The following is an 18868-nucleotide window of genomic DNA, read 5'->3' as shown; positions in this document are numbered from 1 at the left end:
GTCCCATAGGAGCACAGTTGCAACTCCATTTTTTTAAAAGAGGTGTGTGTGTGTGTGTGTGTGTGTGTGTGTGTGTGTGCACGTGTGTGTGTGTGTGTGTGTGTATGCATGTGTGCGTGCATGCTTGCACAGGCACACAGGGGCAAGCACCTGCCTGTTTGTCTGTGCGCCATATGCATGTAGCTCCCACAGAGGCCAGAAGAGGGAAAAAAAAACCCCTTGGAACTGGAGGTCCAGGCTGTTGTGAGCAGCCATGTGGGTGCTAGGAACCGAACCTGGGTCCTCTGCAAGAGCAGCCAGTGCTCTAACCACTGAACCACTCTCCAGCCTCCGGCTCCTATTTCCCTAGAGGAAAATGAGCTCTTGCCCACTGACAACGCATGAAAACTCCAAATCTTGGCCCTACGCTCAGAGCTGTTTTCATAACTGTGCTTCCACTGTTAATATCCTAGCTTGACTGATGGCCAAGGGATCGCCATGTTCCTGTACAGTGGGTAAGGCAGCACGGTAACTGGCCCGTTTACCAAAGGGACTACAGTACCGTAAATTAAGCACGTATCCTCGCACGCTCATGACCTTTTTGCCTTCGATAATTCCCCTTACTGCCACATCTTAGGTTCAATGTGGCTTCCAGTGTAGCTCTTTAAGGCTATAAGTGATTAATGCACCCCCGAGAAAGAGCTTGGGAACTAGTGGCGCTGGAAATTATTACAAGCTTGGGGTGTACAAGTTCATGAAGTTCACAGTCATTGCCTTGTGCTTGCTTTATGTTTACCTCATAAAATTAAACTGAGTAATCTTTGTCTTAGAACGTACACCGTACACACACAGCACAAGCTGGCAGTGCCTGTCCCTTCCTCCTCAGCATACACACAGTTATTTGTGGAAAGATCCTTCACCCTGAAATATAAATTATAGCAGACAATTTTCAACATTGTAGAGGAGCAGAGCTACTTTCTCTAATGGGGCTTAATCATTTTGCATCTAATCACCATTTTCTCTGTGTGGAGGTCCATGGTGGGCAACCGGCTGGAGACTCTTCCGGACCACCTGTGCGCCCAGATGCCTCGGCTCAACTGGATGTGAGTGTTCACTGAGGACTGAACTTGTCATGTGCTGGGTTCAAGGAGGCTAGCCATGAACTTAATGGAGAATCGTCTTTAAAATCCATCCAGGATGTCTCCCCCCAAACTAACACCTAAACATTACCTCCCATTCTCTTGAAAGATCTTGGGAGGAGAGGAGAGCGTAGCAGGGGATTGGGCAGGGTGGACTCACAGGACATTATACACGCATAACCTTGTGAAATAAAGTAATAAAACATCTTTCGAGAACAGTTGGAACAGCTGGAAGTTGAGGCAGAAGAATTGAAACTTAAAACCAAGCCTGAGCTACATAGTGATGTCTCAAAAAGAAAACAAAACAAACAAACAACAACAACAACAAAAAAAAAAAACCAGGGCGCTGAATAGATAACTTAGTGGTTAGGAGCACTTGATGCTCTTCCAGAGGTCATGGGTTCAAGTCCCAACAGGAATCTGATGCCCTCTTGTGGCCTCTGCAGGCCCTGGACTTCCACTACACAGATGTGAATACAGGCAAGACACTCATACACATTACATAAAAAATAAATAAACCTTTCAAAACTAAAATAAAGGGCTGGAGAGAGGATTCAGCAGGTAAGAACACTGACTCTTCTGCCGGGGGACCTGTGTTCAAATCCCAACACCCACATGACAGCTCACAATTGTCTGTAATTCCAGAGTCTGACACCCTCACACAGACATACATGCAGGCAAAACACCAATGCACATAAAAATAAAGATAAATAACTTTTTAAAAAAAGAACTAAAATAAACAAGGAAGTGCTTGGAGTGTCCCCAAACGTGTGAGGTCCTGCCTAGCCTTCTCCCACCAAACTATACTTATCACATATCCAGTCAGGGACAGCAGCATGCTTTTAACACCTGGCCTAGGCCCATTAGTCCGCTTTAACTTGGCTTCTCTTCTTTTGCTCGGTCTAATCAAACTGACTAACAACACATCAATGCCAACGTGACACTGTGTGAGAAGGGCATTTCGAAGTCATCTTTGAGCGCATGGCACAAAAAGCCTTGCTTTACCAAATAATTCTGTTTACGGTCCCTAACTGTGTCCCCCGGCATTGTCCACCCCTTGCCTAGCTGATCTCTTTTCCCACTGTGCCCCGTGTGTTCCTTCTGTCTGGACGCAGCGAGCCACAGTTCTAAGCCATCTCCAGATATCTGTGCTTCTCAGTGCTGGGAAGCCCTTCTCCATCGTCACTTTGGCTTAACTAAGCAATAGCATCCCCAAGCAGAGACGACCTGCTCTTCGCAATCACACAAGACCAGGGTTTGTGTCCTAAGTCTGGTCAACAGCCTATGCGAGACAACTTTGGGCAGAGTTTTTTCCTCCACCAAGACACTGGCTGACATAGGGCAGAAATCGAGACAGTGGTCCGGATCGCCACAGGACACTTAGGAATCAGGGGGCTTTGGATCCAAAAAGATCTGGCTGGGAAAGACTTCCGACACTTGCTACCTGTGTGGCGAGCCTCTCGGGTGCCTCACTCAGCTGTCGGATGGGACAGGAGGCTGCTGACCCTGCACGGTTGCTGCTTTAGGAATGCCCAAGGAATCGTACCGTAATTGATGAAATCTGGCCAATAATATAGTGTTGGTCTTTTACACCGCTGTGGTAAAACCCGGTGACCAAGGCTACTTGTGGGAGAAAGAACTTACTTCCTGCTTACATTTCCAGAGTGTTAGATGCCAGCGTGTCAGTGGCCAGAACAGCAGCTAAGAGCTCACATCTGGAACCCCAAACAGGAAGCAGAGGACACCCTCTAAGTGGGAATAGTCTCTTGAAACCTGTGTCCGATCCTCAGTGACATACTTCCCCCAACAAGACCACACCTTCTAAATCCTCCCCAAAGAGCCACCAACTGGTACCAAGTATTCAAACCAGCACACATAGCTAACAGCATGGTGCCCACCCCAAACATTTAGCTACCCTTCTCTTTGGTTGTTATTATTATTATTATTATTATTATTATTATTATTATTATTATTATTACTATATCATTATTATCATTATTATTATTTAGCATAAGTTAGAAATAAAAAGAAAACATAACATAAATTATAGAAATCTCAATTAAAAAAGATGGCAAAAAGAAATAGAACAAAGAAAAGATAAAGTTCAGAACTATTTCTATCAACAACAACAAAAAAATCCTTAACAGATGATTTATACATAGGTGCCTGAAGTGTTTTCCCTCCATGGCTTTCAGGGATCTGGCAAACAATGAGATAAAGTACTTAAGGACCGCCACCTTCCTAACCTGCGACTCGCTCACAGTTCTGTAAGTACACATGGACTTCCGTACGTGAGGCCTGTAGATTGGGAAAGTCGAGGGAAACGCTGATGGGGAAGTTCATCAAGCTGGGTCGGATCTCTTTCCCAGGAGAAAGTGGGAGCAACCTAGAGCGTTCTGATTGGCTGTGCGTGATCTGGGGGCGGGGAGGACGGATAACTTGGCATTGGTGAACTAAGGACCACAACCAGTTTGTGTTTCTGATCACCGCAGTGTTCTGGAGCTGGCGCGCACCCAGCAATGTTTGTTGATTAAGCGGGGGAGACTAGAGAGAGAGGAAAAAAGGGGGGAGGGGACAGAAAATATGAAGAGAGACAGTTTTTAAAAATGATCAGAAACCAAACAAGATAAAACCTCGCAGACCACCCACGGTGCCTCGACCGGCTCCCTGCGGAGCTCCCTGGAGCGCGAGGGTGCATCCGCAGGGCCAAAGTCTTGCCTGGCTATTGTGCCCTCAAAGGAGCCTTATTAAATGGCACCCGGAGCAGTGGCATCTCCCAGCAGGAACTGATTGTGACAGCAGGCGGAAAAGAAAAACAAAACAAACAAACAAAAAAAAAAACCCAACCAGCCAAACAAAAACAGCGTTGACTCTCGACATGTTTTGCAGGTTTCTGCCTAGAAATCAAATCGAGTTTGCGCCAGAGAAGACATTTTCTTCATTAAAAAATTTACGGGAACTGTAAGTAGCATGGTCTACTAGGAAGAATATGTATGATGGCATTCCCCCACGATTATTAACCTAAGTGACGAGGGAAGCTGTCTTTCCACTTGGAACAATCTAACTTCTGTAGACAATTATGATATTTAAAAGCCAATTAAGGAAACCCACCCACACCATCCTGAAGTCAAGGGCACACTGAAATCACACCCTGGGATACCCTGAGTGTCAGCCTGCCCCTACTTTCTCTACCTATTTCCCTTGGGCCAATTTCATGTGCATCCTATGGCCTCTTACACATGCAGACGGTGTTTCTGTAAAGGGCGCAGCGCTACGGTTAACTCTCCATGGATGAGGGATTGAGAGAGATGTGACTGATGCGTTGTTAGCCAATTCTATGTGGCTAGAGGGATGACTGTCCCCTGAGAGGGTACCACTCCTGTAGCAGGTGAGCCAAGTGGACATGTCTGCAATGTGGACAGGCTCGTGGAAAAAAAATTAAAAACAAAACACTTCGGACAGTTCACGCAATGCTCTCTGTCTGCATACATGCTTTATAGCTTTAAGACTTTGGAAAACCTCTGTTTAGCCATGGATTCATTGCTCCCCACATAGCCAAATATTGGCAGTTAATATTAAATCTGTTGTTTGATATATGATGCAAGTGTCCTGCTGATGGGGACTTTAAGCGGGCCATTGATATCTTAAACAACCTTTGGTCCATTCTTTGTTCCTGGCTCTGAGGAGGACTGAGCTAATAACTCAATAAAGATATTTTTAAATAATTATAATAATTCCATAAAATTAATGGGAATCATAAATACAATCCAGAAATATTTAAAGCGGCTCACATTGACAATGTTCCATTCTTGAACTAAAAATCGCTTTGTGGCAAACTACTGCAGATAGCTCAGTCAGCAGTGGCTGTCTCGGAGGCTCACTCTCCTTCAGGCTTTGGGGAAGAAATGTGGATGTGGGTTACAGAAACGAGAGGCATGCCCAAGATGGTGAAGGGCTTATTATCATGTGTGTGTGTGTGTGTGTGTGTCTGTGTCTGTGTGTGTGTCTGTGTCTGTGTGTCTGTGTGTCTGTGTGTGTGTGTGCTTCCTGAATTGTCTTACCCAGCAGAACCCCAGCCCCAATCCCAAAGGGTTGTGGTAGCTATGTAAGGAATCATTGGAACTCTGCGCCTCATTTCACCCGTGTCTAATCTTAGTACTTAGGAGACAGAAACAAGAGAATTGGGGATCCAAGGCCAGCCGCAGCTATGGAGACCCTTTCTGAGGAGGAGGGGGTGGGACAGATGGAACATGAACAAGGAGTTTACACAGGTGTCTACTTGTGGAGTGTACAGGTGTTTGCACAGGAGTCTACTTGTGGAGTGAACAGGTGTTTACACAGGAGTCTACTTGTGGAGTGAACAAGGTGTTTTCACAGGAGTCTACTTGTGGAGTAAACAGGTGTTTACACAGGAGTCTACTTGTAGAGTGAACAGGTGTTTACACAGGAGTCTACCTGTTGAGTGAACAGGTGTTTACACAGGAGTCTACCTGTTGAGTGAACAGGTGTTTACACAGGAGTCTATTTGTGGAGTGAACAGGTGTTTACATAGGAGTCTACCTATTGAGTGAACAGGTGTTTACACAGGAGTCTACCTGTTGAGTGAACAGGTGTTTCCACAGGAGTCTACCTATTGAGTGAACAGGTGTTTATACAGGAGTCTACTTGTGGAGTGAACAGGTGTTTTCCCAGGAGTCTACTTGTTGAGTGAGCAAGTGTTTACACAGGAGTCTACTTGTTGAGTGAACAGGTGTTTACACAGGAGTCTACTTGTAGAGTGAACAGGTGTTTGCACAGGAGTCTACCTGTTGAGTAAACAGGTGTTTACACAGGAGTCTACTTGTGGAGTGAACAGGTGTTTACACAGAAGTCTACTTGTGGAGTGAACAGGTGTTTACACAGGAGTCTACTTGTAGAGTGAACAGGTGTTTACACAGGAGTCTACCTGTTGAGTGAACAGGTGTTTACACACGAGTCTATTTGTGGAGTGAACAGGTGTTTACATAGGAGTCTACTTGTGGAGTGAACAGGTGTTTACACCGGAGTCTACTTGTGGAGTGAACAGGTGTTTACACAGGAATCTACTCGTGGAGTGAACAGGTGTTTACACAGAAGTCTACTTGTGGAGTGAACAGGTGGTTACACACAAGTCTGCTTGTTGAGTGAGCAGGTGTTTACACAGGTGTCTACTTGTTGAGTGAACAAGGAGTTTGTTTACACAGGACTCTACTTGTGGAGTGCACTGGTGTTTACACAGGAGTCTACTTGTGGAGTGAACAGGTGTTTACACAGGAGTCTACTTGTGGAGTGAACAGGTGTTTACACAGGAGTCTACTTGTGGAGTGAACAGGTGTTTACACACGAGTCTACTTGTGGAGTGAACAGGTGTTTACACAGGAGTCTACTTGTGGAGTGAACAGGTGTTTACACAGGAGTCTACTTGTGGAGTGAACAGGTGTTTACACAGGAGTCAACTTGTGGAGTGAACAGGTGGTTACACACAAGTCTGCTTGTTGAGTGAGCAGGTGTTTACACAGGTGTCTACTTGTTGAGTGAACAAGGAGTTTGTTTACACAGGACTCTACTTGTGGAGTGCACTGGTGTTTACACAGGAGTCTACTTGTGGAGTGAACAGGTGTTTACACAGGAGTCTACTTGTGGAGTGAACAGGTGTTTACACAGGAGTCTACTTGTGGAGTGAACAGGTGTTTACACACGAGTCTACTTGTGGAGTGAACAGGTGTTTACACAGGAGTCTACTTGTGGAGTGAACAGGTGTTTACACAGGAATCTACTTGTGGAGTGAACAGGTGTTTACACAGGAGTCTACTTGTGGAGTGAACAGGTGTTTACACAGGAGTCTACTTGTGGAGTGAACAGGTGTTTACACAGGAATCTACTTGTGGAGTGAACAGGTGTTTACACAGAAGTCTGCTTGTTGAGTGAGCAGGTGTTTACACAGGAGTCTACTTGTTGAGTGAACAGGTGTTTACACAGGAATCTACTTGTGGAGTGAACAGGTGTTTACACAGGAGTCTACTTGTGGAGTGAACAGGTGTTTACACAGGAGTCAACTTGTGGAGTGAACAGGTGTTTACACAGGAGTCTACTTGTGGAGTGAACAGGTGTTTACACAGAAGTCTGCTTGTTGAGTGAGCAGGTGTTTACACAGGAGTCTACTTGTGGAGTGAACAGGTGTTTACACAGGAGTCAACTTGTGGAGTGAACAGGTGTTTACACAGGAGTCTACTTGTGGAGTGAACAGGTGTTTACACAGGAGTCAACTTGTGGAGTGAACAGGTGTTTACACAGGAGTCTACTTGTGGAGTGAACAGGTGTTTACACAGGAGTCTACTTGTGGAGTGAACAGGTGTTTACACAGAAGTCTAATTGTTGAGTGAACAGGTGTTTACACACAAGTCTATTTGTCGAGTGACCAGGTGTTTACATAGGAGTCTACTTGTAGAGTGAACAGGTGTTTACACAGGAATCTACTTGTGGAGTGAACAGGTGTTTACACAGGAGTCTACTTGTAGAGTGAACAGGTGTTTACACAGGAGTCTGCTTGTTGAGTGAGCAGGTGTTTACACAGGAATCTACTTGTGGAGTGAACAGGTGCTTACACAGGAGTCTGCTTGTTGAGTGAGCAGGTGTTTACACAGGTGTCTACTTGTTGAGTGAACAAGAGTTTGTTTACACAGGAGTCTACTTGTGGAGTGCACAGGTGTTTACACAGGAGTCTACTTGTGGAGTGCACAGGTGTTTACACAGGTGTCTACTTGCTGAGTGAACAGGGTGTTTACACAGGAGTCTACTTGTTGAGTGAACAAGGTGTTTACATATGAGCCTACTTACTGAGTGAAAAAGGAGTTTACACAGGTGTCTACCTGGGGAGTGACTCTGCTGTTCAGGAATGACATCTACTCATCCCAAGGAGGAATAGCCACAAGTATAAGAGCCCCCTAATGACTCCCAAAAGGGTAGAATTTATTTTCCTATGTGGCATTTGCAAAGGTAATTTCTCAGAGCATGAGATCCCCCCACCATGCATGAGATCCCCCCACTATGCATGAGATCCCCCCACCATGCATGAGATCCCCCACCATGCATGAGATCCCCCACCATGCATGAGATCCCCCACCATGCATGAGATCCCCCACCATGCATGAGATCCCCCCACCATGCATGAGATCCCCCACCATGCATGAGATCCCCCCACCATACATGAGATCTACCCTCCATACCTGATATTCCCTACCATACATGAGATCCCCCCACCATCCATGAGATCCCCTCACCATCCATGAGATCCCCCCACCGTGCATGAGATCCCCCCACCATCAATGAGATCCCCCCACCATCCATGAGATCCCCCCACCATCCATGAGATCCCCCCACCATCCATGAGATCCCCCCACCATCCATGAGATCCCCTCACCATCCATGAGATCTACCCACCATCCATGAGATCCCCCAACCATACATGAGATCCCCCCACCGTGCATGAGATCCCCCCACCATGCATGAGATCCCCCCACCATACATGAGATCCCCCACTATGCATGAGATCCCCCCACCATGCATGAGATCCCCCACCATCCATGAGATCCCCCCACCATCCATGAGATCCCCCCACCATCCATGAGATCCCCCCACCATCCATGAGATCCCCCCACCATCCATGAGATCCCCCCACCGTGCATGAGATCCCATGCACTGTGCCTTATGTGGTGCTTTCTCTGGCCCAGGCACACCTGTGGCTTTTTTTCCTGGGCCCTGATTCATACACATGCCTTGCATCTGAAGCACTAGAAAAGAGTTCCCTGATAAGCAGAAATTGAGGCTTAGGGACTCAATTGCACCTCTAAACTAGTTGGTTCGATCTTCAATCTCATGCACTCCTGTCACCTGGATTTGAGTTGCATGATTTTTTTTCTCAGATAATGTAAATTAGCATCTTATCTCAAGCTGGGACAGAACCATAACCCCCAAAATGACTCACTCAAATAATTTTTATGCACAAAATAAGTGCTCAGAAGTTAATTTACACACAATGGAGGGCTTTCCAAAACTCACCACTTTCCAGGCACCAAACTCCTATCCTATAAGGCAGCATCAGTTCTCAATGTGTGGACGTTGACCCATGGGGTATGAAGGACCCTTTCACAGGGGCATTTAGAAGGTTGAGAACCACTGCTCTACGGCAATTCTGTGCCGGAATTGGCCCTGACCTGGATTCGGGGAGCATTAGAACAGTTGACCTGGGCACAAGCTCGGACAGCAGAGAGCACAGGCCAAAAGTGAACTCTGGGAAAAGTGACGTGTGTGCATATACACTGTATTTGTGGGGATTCTGTGGATCTCAGCAAACACTGTGCTCCCACGGGGAGCACAGCTTGCTTGGCAGCAGTCCATCACATGGAACGCTAAACAGCAGCTTGCTGCAAAACGTGTTTATTCTAGCTAGAATTTTCCATCTTAATGATAAAAGCTACCACCCTCACCTCCACCCCTGGCCTAGCCCCAGCCAGAGAACAAGTCCTGAAGTTCTGCTCTCTAGCCCTCTGCTCTGTCCCAGAGCCATTCTTTCTCAGTCCCTGTCTCTGAGGCGCCTCCACCAGCGCTCGCTGCTGGGTGCGTGGGGAAACCTCCCTCCTCGCCTCCCTCTTAACTCCGTGAGTGATGGTCATCCGCTCACACTCTCAAATGTCAGATTCACAGAGGAGCTGTTTTCAGGCGGGTTGCCAGCCTCCAGGGGTGGGTGCCTGGAATGTGACCATCCTCAGCAATTCCAATGGTTTGACTGTGCTTTGGAAAACGAGCCCTTAAATCTTGTGCATGACCCTCATATCTTGTATCCATAGACTTTCCAGGGTGCATGCCTCTATAACTCCGATGATGATGATGATGATGATGATGATGATGATGATGGTGATGATGGTGATAATTATTACTATTATTATTATTATTATTATTTATCATTATTATTAACATTATTATTGTGTTTCACCCATGCTGAATCACTTTTGGGTTCCTGAAGATGATCTCCAAGTTCAAGTGTGGGTTTTCCTAGCCATGCTTTACACTCAACCTGAAAAGTTGCTCTCCTTTTACTAAACCTAAAATGAAATCCTTGGGCTTGGTTCAAACCCCTCTTGATTTCCATAACCAAGACTGGTCATTTATCTCTTCTTATTGTCTTTCTTCCTTGCCTTCTAATATAGTTGCATTTGTCCACTTTCTGTCCCTGGGATAACATAGCCGAGGCTGGGTTCTTTATAGGGAAAAGAAGTTTGTTTAACCTGCAGTTTTAAAGGCTGAAAGCCCAACACCAGCCAGATTCACCAATTCATCACATGGTGAGACAGGAAGCAAACCAGATAGTCGGGACAGACTCTTTTTTTTTTTTTTTTAATTTACTCTCTCAGGAGTTATCTGGAATTCCACAAAACCACCTCAATATTTGCTGAGGGTATGCACCAGTTGCCTAAACAGTCCTCACTGGGCAATCCCTCCCGGACATGAGGCACTGGGGAGCAGACAGAGAGCCAGCTGATGACATCCAAATCGCAACTCTGGCTCTTACTATAAATGAACTTTCTTAGGAAGAAACTTCTGTAGTTATTTTCTGCTCCCCCATATCCATCACACGATATCAAGAATAGTTAAGATGTTACGGCTCTGGGGGCCAGAGAAGTGGCTCAGCAGTTAAGAGCACCAGCTGCTCTTCCAGAGGACCAGTGTTGAGTTCCCGCTGTAACTCAGGGGATCTGATGCCCTCTCTTGGCAGTCATGAGAACTGCATGCACGTGGTGTGCATACATGCAGACAAAACATCAATACACATTACTGAAAGGTATTTTATTTTACCCTTAGTTAGGAGATTGTACCGAGGTTTCATTTTTAATGTTGTCTCTCCTCAGAGAACTGTACCAGACCCCCACCCACCTAGCAGCTTTGTGTCTCCCATAGCAACAGATCTCCTTGTCACAGTCTCAGAGTCACTGCCCTATAATTCTTTCGAGGTTGGACAGTGGTATCATATTTCACTAGAACACAACTGTTTAAGAATGTATTTAAGAGGCAGGCAGATAGCTGTGAGTTCGAGGCCAGCCTGGTCTACAAAGCAAGTCCAGGACAGCCAAGGCTACATAGAGAAATCCTGTCTCGAAAAACCAAAAAAAAAGAAAAAAGAAAAAAGAAAAAAGAAAAAAAGAATGTATTTAAACCACTGGGGAATGCAGCTCGGTGAAAGAGCACTTGACCAGCATGCTTGAGGTCCTAAGTTCAATCCCCAGGATAGGAGTGAGGGGCGGGGGCAGGGGAGAAGATGTATTTAAAATATATAAACCTATCCACTCATACTCAGAGGCAAGACTTGACCTTAGAAAGATTAGCTGACGACAAATGTGTGGGACGAGTGGGAATCGCAGAGAGTGGAGGGCAGATGTGCAGAGTGTCCTCCAAACAGGAAATTAATCAGAGATCTCAGAGCCAGAATGTGTTGGCAAAGGAGTGAGAGGAAATTCCAGACAGGAACTGGATGCGCGTGATGCCATACGGTCTGCCAGTGACAGAAAATAAACCCCTCAGCTGACCTACGGGATCTTTGCCATGTCACAAGTTCGCAACCTGGGTGAACTGGATTCATAGTTCGTCTCGCGTCGATAAAGTGGGAACTGTGGGGGAGAGATGCCGTTGCCACTTCATCCCCGGGTAACTGGTTTTGGTTGTCACTGTCATCAACAGGGACCTGTCCAGCAATATGATAACAACACTCCCAGCCGGCCTTTTCAGTGACCTTCATCTTCTCCAAAAGCTGTAAGCGCCCCGCCCCATCATCAGATTTAACTGGCAATGTCTCAGCCTTCTGAAATAATAATAACAGCCATACGTATCCCCTCCCTTCCTCTAATGGTTAAAAAGGAACCTGTCGTCCAACCCTCCTCTGTATGTCCACAAGAACCAGTTTGGAAGTCTCAAACAACTTCAGTCTCTGTAAGTAAAGCGCCCTGGTTGTGCTTGTTATGGCTGTAGCGAGTAGGAGGGTATTTAATTCTAAGTGGGTGTTTCTGGTGCTGGAGCAAGTGTCCCTGAGAGGCGTGCCTCCCCAGGAAATCCTGAGCATCACTGTCCGCTGTGGGAGCAAAGTTGCAGTGTCGGCCACTCAATTGCATAAGAGCCACTCTGCGTTTGAAGCTGCATAGACGTCTCTCCAGAGAACTGGACTTGGGGAATCTAATCCCAGGAGCCTCCCAAAGCATTACATTTGTAATCATTTTGTTTTGGAAAAGACTGACCAAAAAAAAATCTCTAAATCGTTCCTTCTTTTCCTCTGTCCCCTCTCCCTGGAGAAATTATAGGATAAGAATTGATCTTGACTCTTTAATAAATGAAAACTGCTCAACAAAGGCAAACATTTGAACAATTGGCGTTGGTTAGTATTTTAGAATTTCAGCCAACTGAGGTTCTGGTGGTACCAAGAATTCTGCCAATTATTCTTTAAACTTTGTGATTCCTTTTTCCTGGGTGACCATCTGCTGGCTCAAGATTATCTGTCTTGACCAACAACCATATTATATTATCTAGTTCATCCTGACTCTAAAGGCTGGTGCTTCTGTTTTGTTTTGCTTGTTTGAGATGCAGTGCTTTTGTTTGTTTGCTTGTCTAGCGTCCTAAGACAGGGTCGCCCAGAGCCCAGGCTAGCCTCAAGCTTACTATGGAGCTCCACTTCCAAAGTGCTAAGGTTACTTGCATGTTCCGCCACACCAGGCTTCTTCCAAAGTCTAACCATCAATATCACATTTATTTTGTTAAATAGACTTCTATTAGAACTTTTAGCACAAGACTTAGTTGGGGGTTGTAGCAGGTATTAATGAGTACCCACTGACAGCAGCATGGTCTTTGTTCTTAGAGGATAAATAACCAAGGTCTAGAAATATATTATTGTGATTTTTCTAAAGACTTCTTTTATGATTCATTCATGATGGGGGCAGGTATGTATGGGGCATGCATGCCAGTGGTTTGGGAGGCCGGGGATGGGCGTTGGATCTCTGGAACTGGAATTGCAGGTGGTTGTGGGTCACCGTGCGGGTGCTGGGAAGTGACCCTGGGTCCTCTGGAAGAACAATCAGTGCTCTAACCACTGAGCACTCTCCTCAGCCCTAACCTTAATAAACTTAACAGACTTTGGGCTGTGTGGGGTGCTTTCCGAGGGGTCATGTAATGATTCTGTAATATCAAGGGTTTTTTTTTTCAAATTTATTTATTATGTATACAATGCTCTGCCTGCATGTACACCTGCAGGCCAGAAGAGGGCACCAGATCTCATTATAGATGGTTGTGAGTCACCATGTGGATGCTGGGAATTGAACTCAAGACCTTTGGAAGAGCAATCAGTGCTCTTAACCACTGAGCCATCTCTCCAGCCCCCATATCTTCAAGTTTTCATTCTGATCTAGAAAACAAAGTCAACTCTTAAGTGAAGGAACCACTGGTTCAAGGAAAATTCAAAACCCTGTTGCAAAAATCTTTATTCGGATCAGCCGAAAGCTTTAGGATAAAAAAAAGAGAGAGACAAAGAGAGCCTGCTTTTGAAAGGCATCTTCTAAGCACGTGCTGCAAGCAAGAGATTCTCCGTGCTCTCCGATGCCCTGTCCCTCTTTGCTTCTGGAGAGGTCGGTGGCCCCGCCTTCACACTGTCCTGAAGGGGCCTCTGAGATCCATACCTTTAGAAGCTCCTGGATGAACTCAGACTGTCCAGTGCTCTTACCCACCGAACTGTCTCTCCAACTAACTCAGAATGTCGGTCCAGGTGCCACGGGGGCCCTTTGAAGATGTGTTGTTATAGAGACTGGAGGAAACACAACAATGATGCTCCCTCTGAGGTCCTGAATGGCTGAGTGGTCGCTCCTCCCACTGCCTCTGTGGTTCCACTTGAAGATGCTCAGGCCAGGGAGCAATGAATATGCAAATCCAAGTTCCCACAAGTCTTTCTTTAATGGTGCTTTCAGGTCGGAAGTTCTAGCTGTGGAAGGAACCTCCCAAGCTCCCGTGGCACTGCTGATTAAATCAAAGTGTAAACATAACATTAGACTCTCGTCAGAACCCGCTGCCATTGGTAGATCAACTATTGGTTTTAATTTCTGGCGATGGAAGCCACTGCTGATTAAATCAAAGTGTAACATAACATTAGACTCTCGCCAGAACCCGCTGCCATTGGTAGATCAACTATTGGTTTTAATTTCTGGCGATGGAAGCCAGAACCGTGTGTTTGCCAGGCAAGCATGCAGCCACTGAGCCATTTCAAAACCTGAGTGTTCTACCAGAACAATTCTGCATTGAAGTGGCAAAGAGCTCCAGCTTACTAGAGATTTCAATATTAGTGATACTTTTCCTCATGATGTCTACCTTGAACTTTTTAATCCATATTTGAATTGGTGACAGACTCTCAAAGCATCACAGTTAAGATGTGACAAAAAGGGCTGGAGAGATGGCTCAGTGGTTAAGAGCATCACCTGCTCTTCCAGAGGTCCTGAGTTCAATTCCCAGCAACCACAGGGTGGTTCACAACCATCTATAATGAGATCTGATGCCCTCTTCTGGCATGCAGGTGTACATGCAGGCAGACCACTGTCTACATAATAATAAAGAAATCTTAAAAAAAAAAAACACCAAAATGGTTTCAAAGTTTAAACCCTAAAAACCACGAAACCTATTGCGTGTATTTTCCAGAGACCTGGAAAGGATAGAGATTCCGCACATAAGCACAGCGATGTTCGACCCTATGAGGAACCTCTCTCACATGTATGTATGTCTGAAGGGATGGCGGGGAAAGAAGGCATGATGAACCAATTCGGCCATTCTCATGCCCAACTGTCTAATTGTCACTGAACTGTGTTTGTATGCAACAAACGTCTTCTTTTTCTACTGAGAACTTTTTAATCTTGTCACCTTTGGTCCCTGTTCAAATAGAGTTCAATATAATGATGTTGCCGACATGAATGACCCTTCTCTCTGGAAACACGATGTTTATCCAATTGAGGCCCAATAAGAGGGCAGGGTACCAGAATGCCACACATTACATCAGATGAAGGCCCTGGCTAAAGGGTACTCAGCAGACCTGGAAACCCTAATTCACTTCACATGAGCAGTCGGCTGCTCTAAGATTTGGGCTATGTAGATTCCAGGTGTTGTTTCTCTTATTAAAAGTGCACTGCAAATGGAGGTAATTCATCTTTATCGTAGTTTCGTTAAGTCACTTGAATATATATGGCTAAAGTGCACTGTGTAAGTTGTGTTCATATATGTGTTTTTTTAACATGATCATTTCTTTATCAACTGTATATAATCTCTATGTTCCTAATTTCAAAATTAACCATTGTCATCCACAAAAATAGGGAGAAATCGATGTAGGATCCCAAGTTGGGTGCAGCCAGTCGATGAGAGTGTTGATGTGAATTCAGGTGCTTTTTTGGGGGGGGGAGACAACACTTTGGCTGTGTCTGTGCAGTGGGTGTGGTGCCTGAAAGACAGGTGTTCAACGCGTAGCTGCGTGCTGTCGTTCCTTTCTCTTCGTGCGGCACAGTTAGATAAATAAGCCATGAGGCTATACTTTACTTGCTGCAGGCAGAAGGTGAGTTTTTCTCAGACTAGAGAAACCTAGCCTTTTCTGAGCTTGGTGAAGCTGGTTTTCTAAAAGCCAGAGTCGGGGTCACGGAGGGACCAACAGCACCCCTACTGAGCGACCTGCCTTCTTCTCCTTCCTTGGTCTTCATTTGTTAAACACTCCCTAACTCCCCACCCCAGCCCTCCCACCTGCCCTTGGTTACAGTGGGAGAGCCTACATGGCTCTCCCTGAAGACAAATGAGCATTAGTGGAATCCTAAAAGAACCAAGGGGGTCAAGTTTGTGCCAGGAGTCCAGGGTAGGAAAAGAAACCAATAAACTCAGGTGTCAAATTCCTTTAATCAGATGCCAACTGTTAGCAAGCTGGACTGCAAGCCCGCGGGAGTGGAATCGACCTTGGGTGTCTCTGAGACACTCAGCACTCAGCAACCCATCGTCCCTCCGTGGGTCTAAGAAATGCTAGCCCTGAGCCTTCAACAGGCACATGGTGATGCTGAGAACGTAGCGATGGGAGACAGGAAGAATGTGCCAGAAACCAGAGTCAGTGAGCCAATAAGCAAATGTCTATTAAATGCCGTGAAGATACGCGAAACAAAAGAAGAAATAGATGGCGCATTTGGATGCTCATCATGTGGCTTTTGAGACAGAATGCATCCAAAGGAAAGGCATATCAAGGTTGTCAGGAGAGGATGGGTCTGGCTTGCGTGGGATTAGAAAGCCACTGTGTTTGGGTGGAAGCAGGCCAGGCAGCTGAGGATGGCCACACACATGAGTTTTGAGAGGACTGCACATAGTGCCATGGCATCATCTGACTTGCTGGTGCAGAAACTGAGTTAGGACATGGTAGGAGTAAATTCAGCTGGGACAGGGATTGGATGGGGGTGGAATCGAGTAATGAGCAGCAAGGCACCATCAAAGTGTACAAACAGAATGAGCGTTATGGGAGAAAATCTAAACATGCAAGTTTGGGGGGGGTGGTTGTGTGGCCGTCAAGCAGATGAGCTGGCCCTCTCCAACCCTCAAGAGTCCCCGTGCCCGGATTACAAGTGCATTGACCACAAACAAACAAACTTCCCTCTAGAATGTAAGTCCTTCAACGCAACTCTGATACGAACCCTGCATTGAAGGCGACTGCTTATCCTCCCAGCGCCAGCAAGACTCACTTTTCCTAGCCGAAGACTACATACTAGAAACTAGATACTTGGTGCAAATTGAGAGTATTTGTGTGAGCCATAGGCTCCTTACAGTGACCTCCTGGGATATCGGCTAGAGACCGTTTTTTGTTTTTTTTTTTAATAGTGGTCTCCTTTTCAGAACACTCATATCCAATCGGGTTGGGGATGGTAGTAGAGCCATGAGGCTTTGATCTCTTCAGCTCTCTCCCAGCCCACCCCCTTGACTCTCTCCAGACATAGACACAACCGAACACTTCTGAAGCGTTTGTCCCATATGGTGGCGCTCCCTTTCCAGCAGCACCACCTAGACCAGCCAATTATGTAACACCAGTAAAGCTTCCCAACAGTTAGCCAGCTAGCCAAGCGCCAGCCCCCCCCCCCCACTGCCAGCCTGTGCCCCAGTAGGAATTCTGGAATCGCTGCTGCCCAATGACTCCCTTCTCTTTCTCCTTTTGACTTCAGTTATCTGAAGAGCTTCCGCTACTGCTCCTATGTCCCCCATGTCCGAATCTGTATGCCCTCTACGGACGGTATTTCTTCATCTGAGGACCTCTTGGCTAACGGTATCCTCAGAGTGTCTGTCTGGGTTATAGCTTTCATTACCAGCATTGGGAATTTCCTCGTCATTGCCGTGAGATCTCTCATTAAGGCTGAGAACACTACTCACGCTATGTCCATCAAAATCCTCTGCTGTAAGTATGCTTTTCCGTGTAAATAGAATGTCCTCTATAAGCTGACATGTGTGTATATATATATATATATTCTGTATGTATGTACACACATTTAATTTTGTATATATACTATATACAGGATTGTATATACAACAAATACCCTCCGATCCAAATTAACTTTGGGGGGCAAGTATTTTCTAGGGCTCTTAACAGGAAACACAGCCGTGTGGATCGTGCTTTCGAAATGAAAACATGAGGCAATGAATGAGGGATGGAAGATGAGATAAATTTTGAGATTTTAAAGTAAACTTAATTTATTATTAATTCTATTACAAACACCTACATGCTTGCCAAGCTCAGATTCTCCCCTCCTGCCACTGTCCAGAAAAAAATATGGCTAGGTATTCATTGTTTGTCAAGAATAGCGTACTATGTCTCGAAAAAACCAAAAAACAAAACAAAACAAAACAAAAAGAATAGCGTACTAACTATACAAGTAGTACTTTTTTTTTCACGTAAATACTAGCCCTCAGAAAATGTTAGTCCTTTCTTTTAACTAGGAAACAAATCAGGTCCTTTGGCTGGTTGGTAGTCTATTAGATAGTTACAACAGATCGTTTAGTACAGGAAAAGGGATCTAGGAAAACAAGAAGGAGGGAGGCTGAGCGCAGTCTTGGGCTGCTTGGCTCCCGCAGGTGCCGACTGCTTGATGGGGGTGTACCTCTTCTCCGTGGGCGTCTTTGACATCAAGTACCGAGGGCAGTACCAGAAGTATGCGCTGCTGTGGATGGAGAGTGTACCCTGCCGCCTCCTGGGCTTCCTGGCCACGCTGTCCACGGAAGTCTCCGTGCTGCTGCTGACATTCCTGACCCTGGAGAAGTTCCTGGTGATCGTGTTCCCGTTCAGCAACCTGCGCCTACGCAAACGCCAGACAGCGGTGGTCCTGGCCGGCATCTGGGTGGCCGGATTCGTCATAGCCGCCGTTCCATTCACCAGTGAGGACTATTTCGGCAACTTTTACGGGAAAAACGGAGTCTGCTTCCCACTTCATTACGACCAAGCAGAGGATTTTGGAAGCCGAGGGTACTCCCTTGGGATTTTCTTAGGTAATTTTCACTTTTCATTTCGCAGAGACGCCACCGTTCTTCTAGAGATGACACAAACCATCGGATGTGGATCTGTCCATTCCGGAAAGCAGACAAAAATCATACTGTGCGTTTTGTACGCTTCTTATTAAGCTTTTTATTGCTGAGGTTTAGTGTGGAAAACAAAGATG

The 18868-nt window shown here is 45.9% G+C and overlaps 1 protein-coding gene and 1 long non-coding RNA gene across 2 annotated transcripts in view; one reads left to right on the top strand and one right to left on the bottom strand.

Moving 5' to 3' along the window:
- Window positions 1-18868, top strand: part of RXFP2 (relaxin family peptide receptor 2) — a 64513-nt gene that overhangs the window by 33996 nt on the left and 11649 nt on the right. The window contains exons 9-16 of the mRNA XM_084763569.1: window positions 1011-1082; window positions 3314-3385; window positions 4008-4079; window positions 11868-11939; window positions 12045-12116; window positions 14853-14924; window positions 17384-17613; window positions 18288-18698. Coding sequence (XP_084619695.1) covers window positions 1011-1082; window positions 3314-3385; window positions 4008-4079; window positions 11868-11939; window positions 12045-12116; window positions 14853-14924; window positions 17384-17613; window positions 18288-18698 — 1073 coding nt within the window. The remainder of the gene's footprint in view (window positions 1-1010; window positions 1083-3313; window positions 3386-4007; window positions 4080-11867; window positions 11940-12044; window positions 12117-14852; window positions 14925-17383; window positions 17614-18287; window positions 18699-18868) is intronic.
- Window positions 13811-18868, bottom strand: part of LOC311587097 — a 39674-nt gene continuing 34616 nt past the window's right edge. The window contains exon 4 of the long non-coding RNA XR_014775780.1: window positions 13811-14180. This is a non-coding gene — a long non-coding RNA (uncharacterized lncRNA). The remainder of the gene's footprint in view (window positions 14181-18868) is intronic.

The sequence above is a fragment of the Acomys minous genome, assembly GCF_964271855.1.
Source record: "Acomys minous genome assembly, chromosome: 16".
In the NCBI taxonomy this organism is placed as follows: Eukaryota; Metazoa; Chordata; class Mammalia; order Rodentia; family Muridae; genus Acomys; species Acomys minous.
This window is presented reverse-complemented; position numbering and strand designations above follow the sequence as displayed.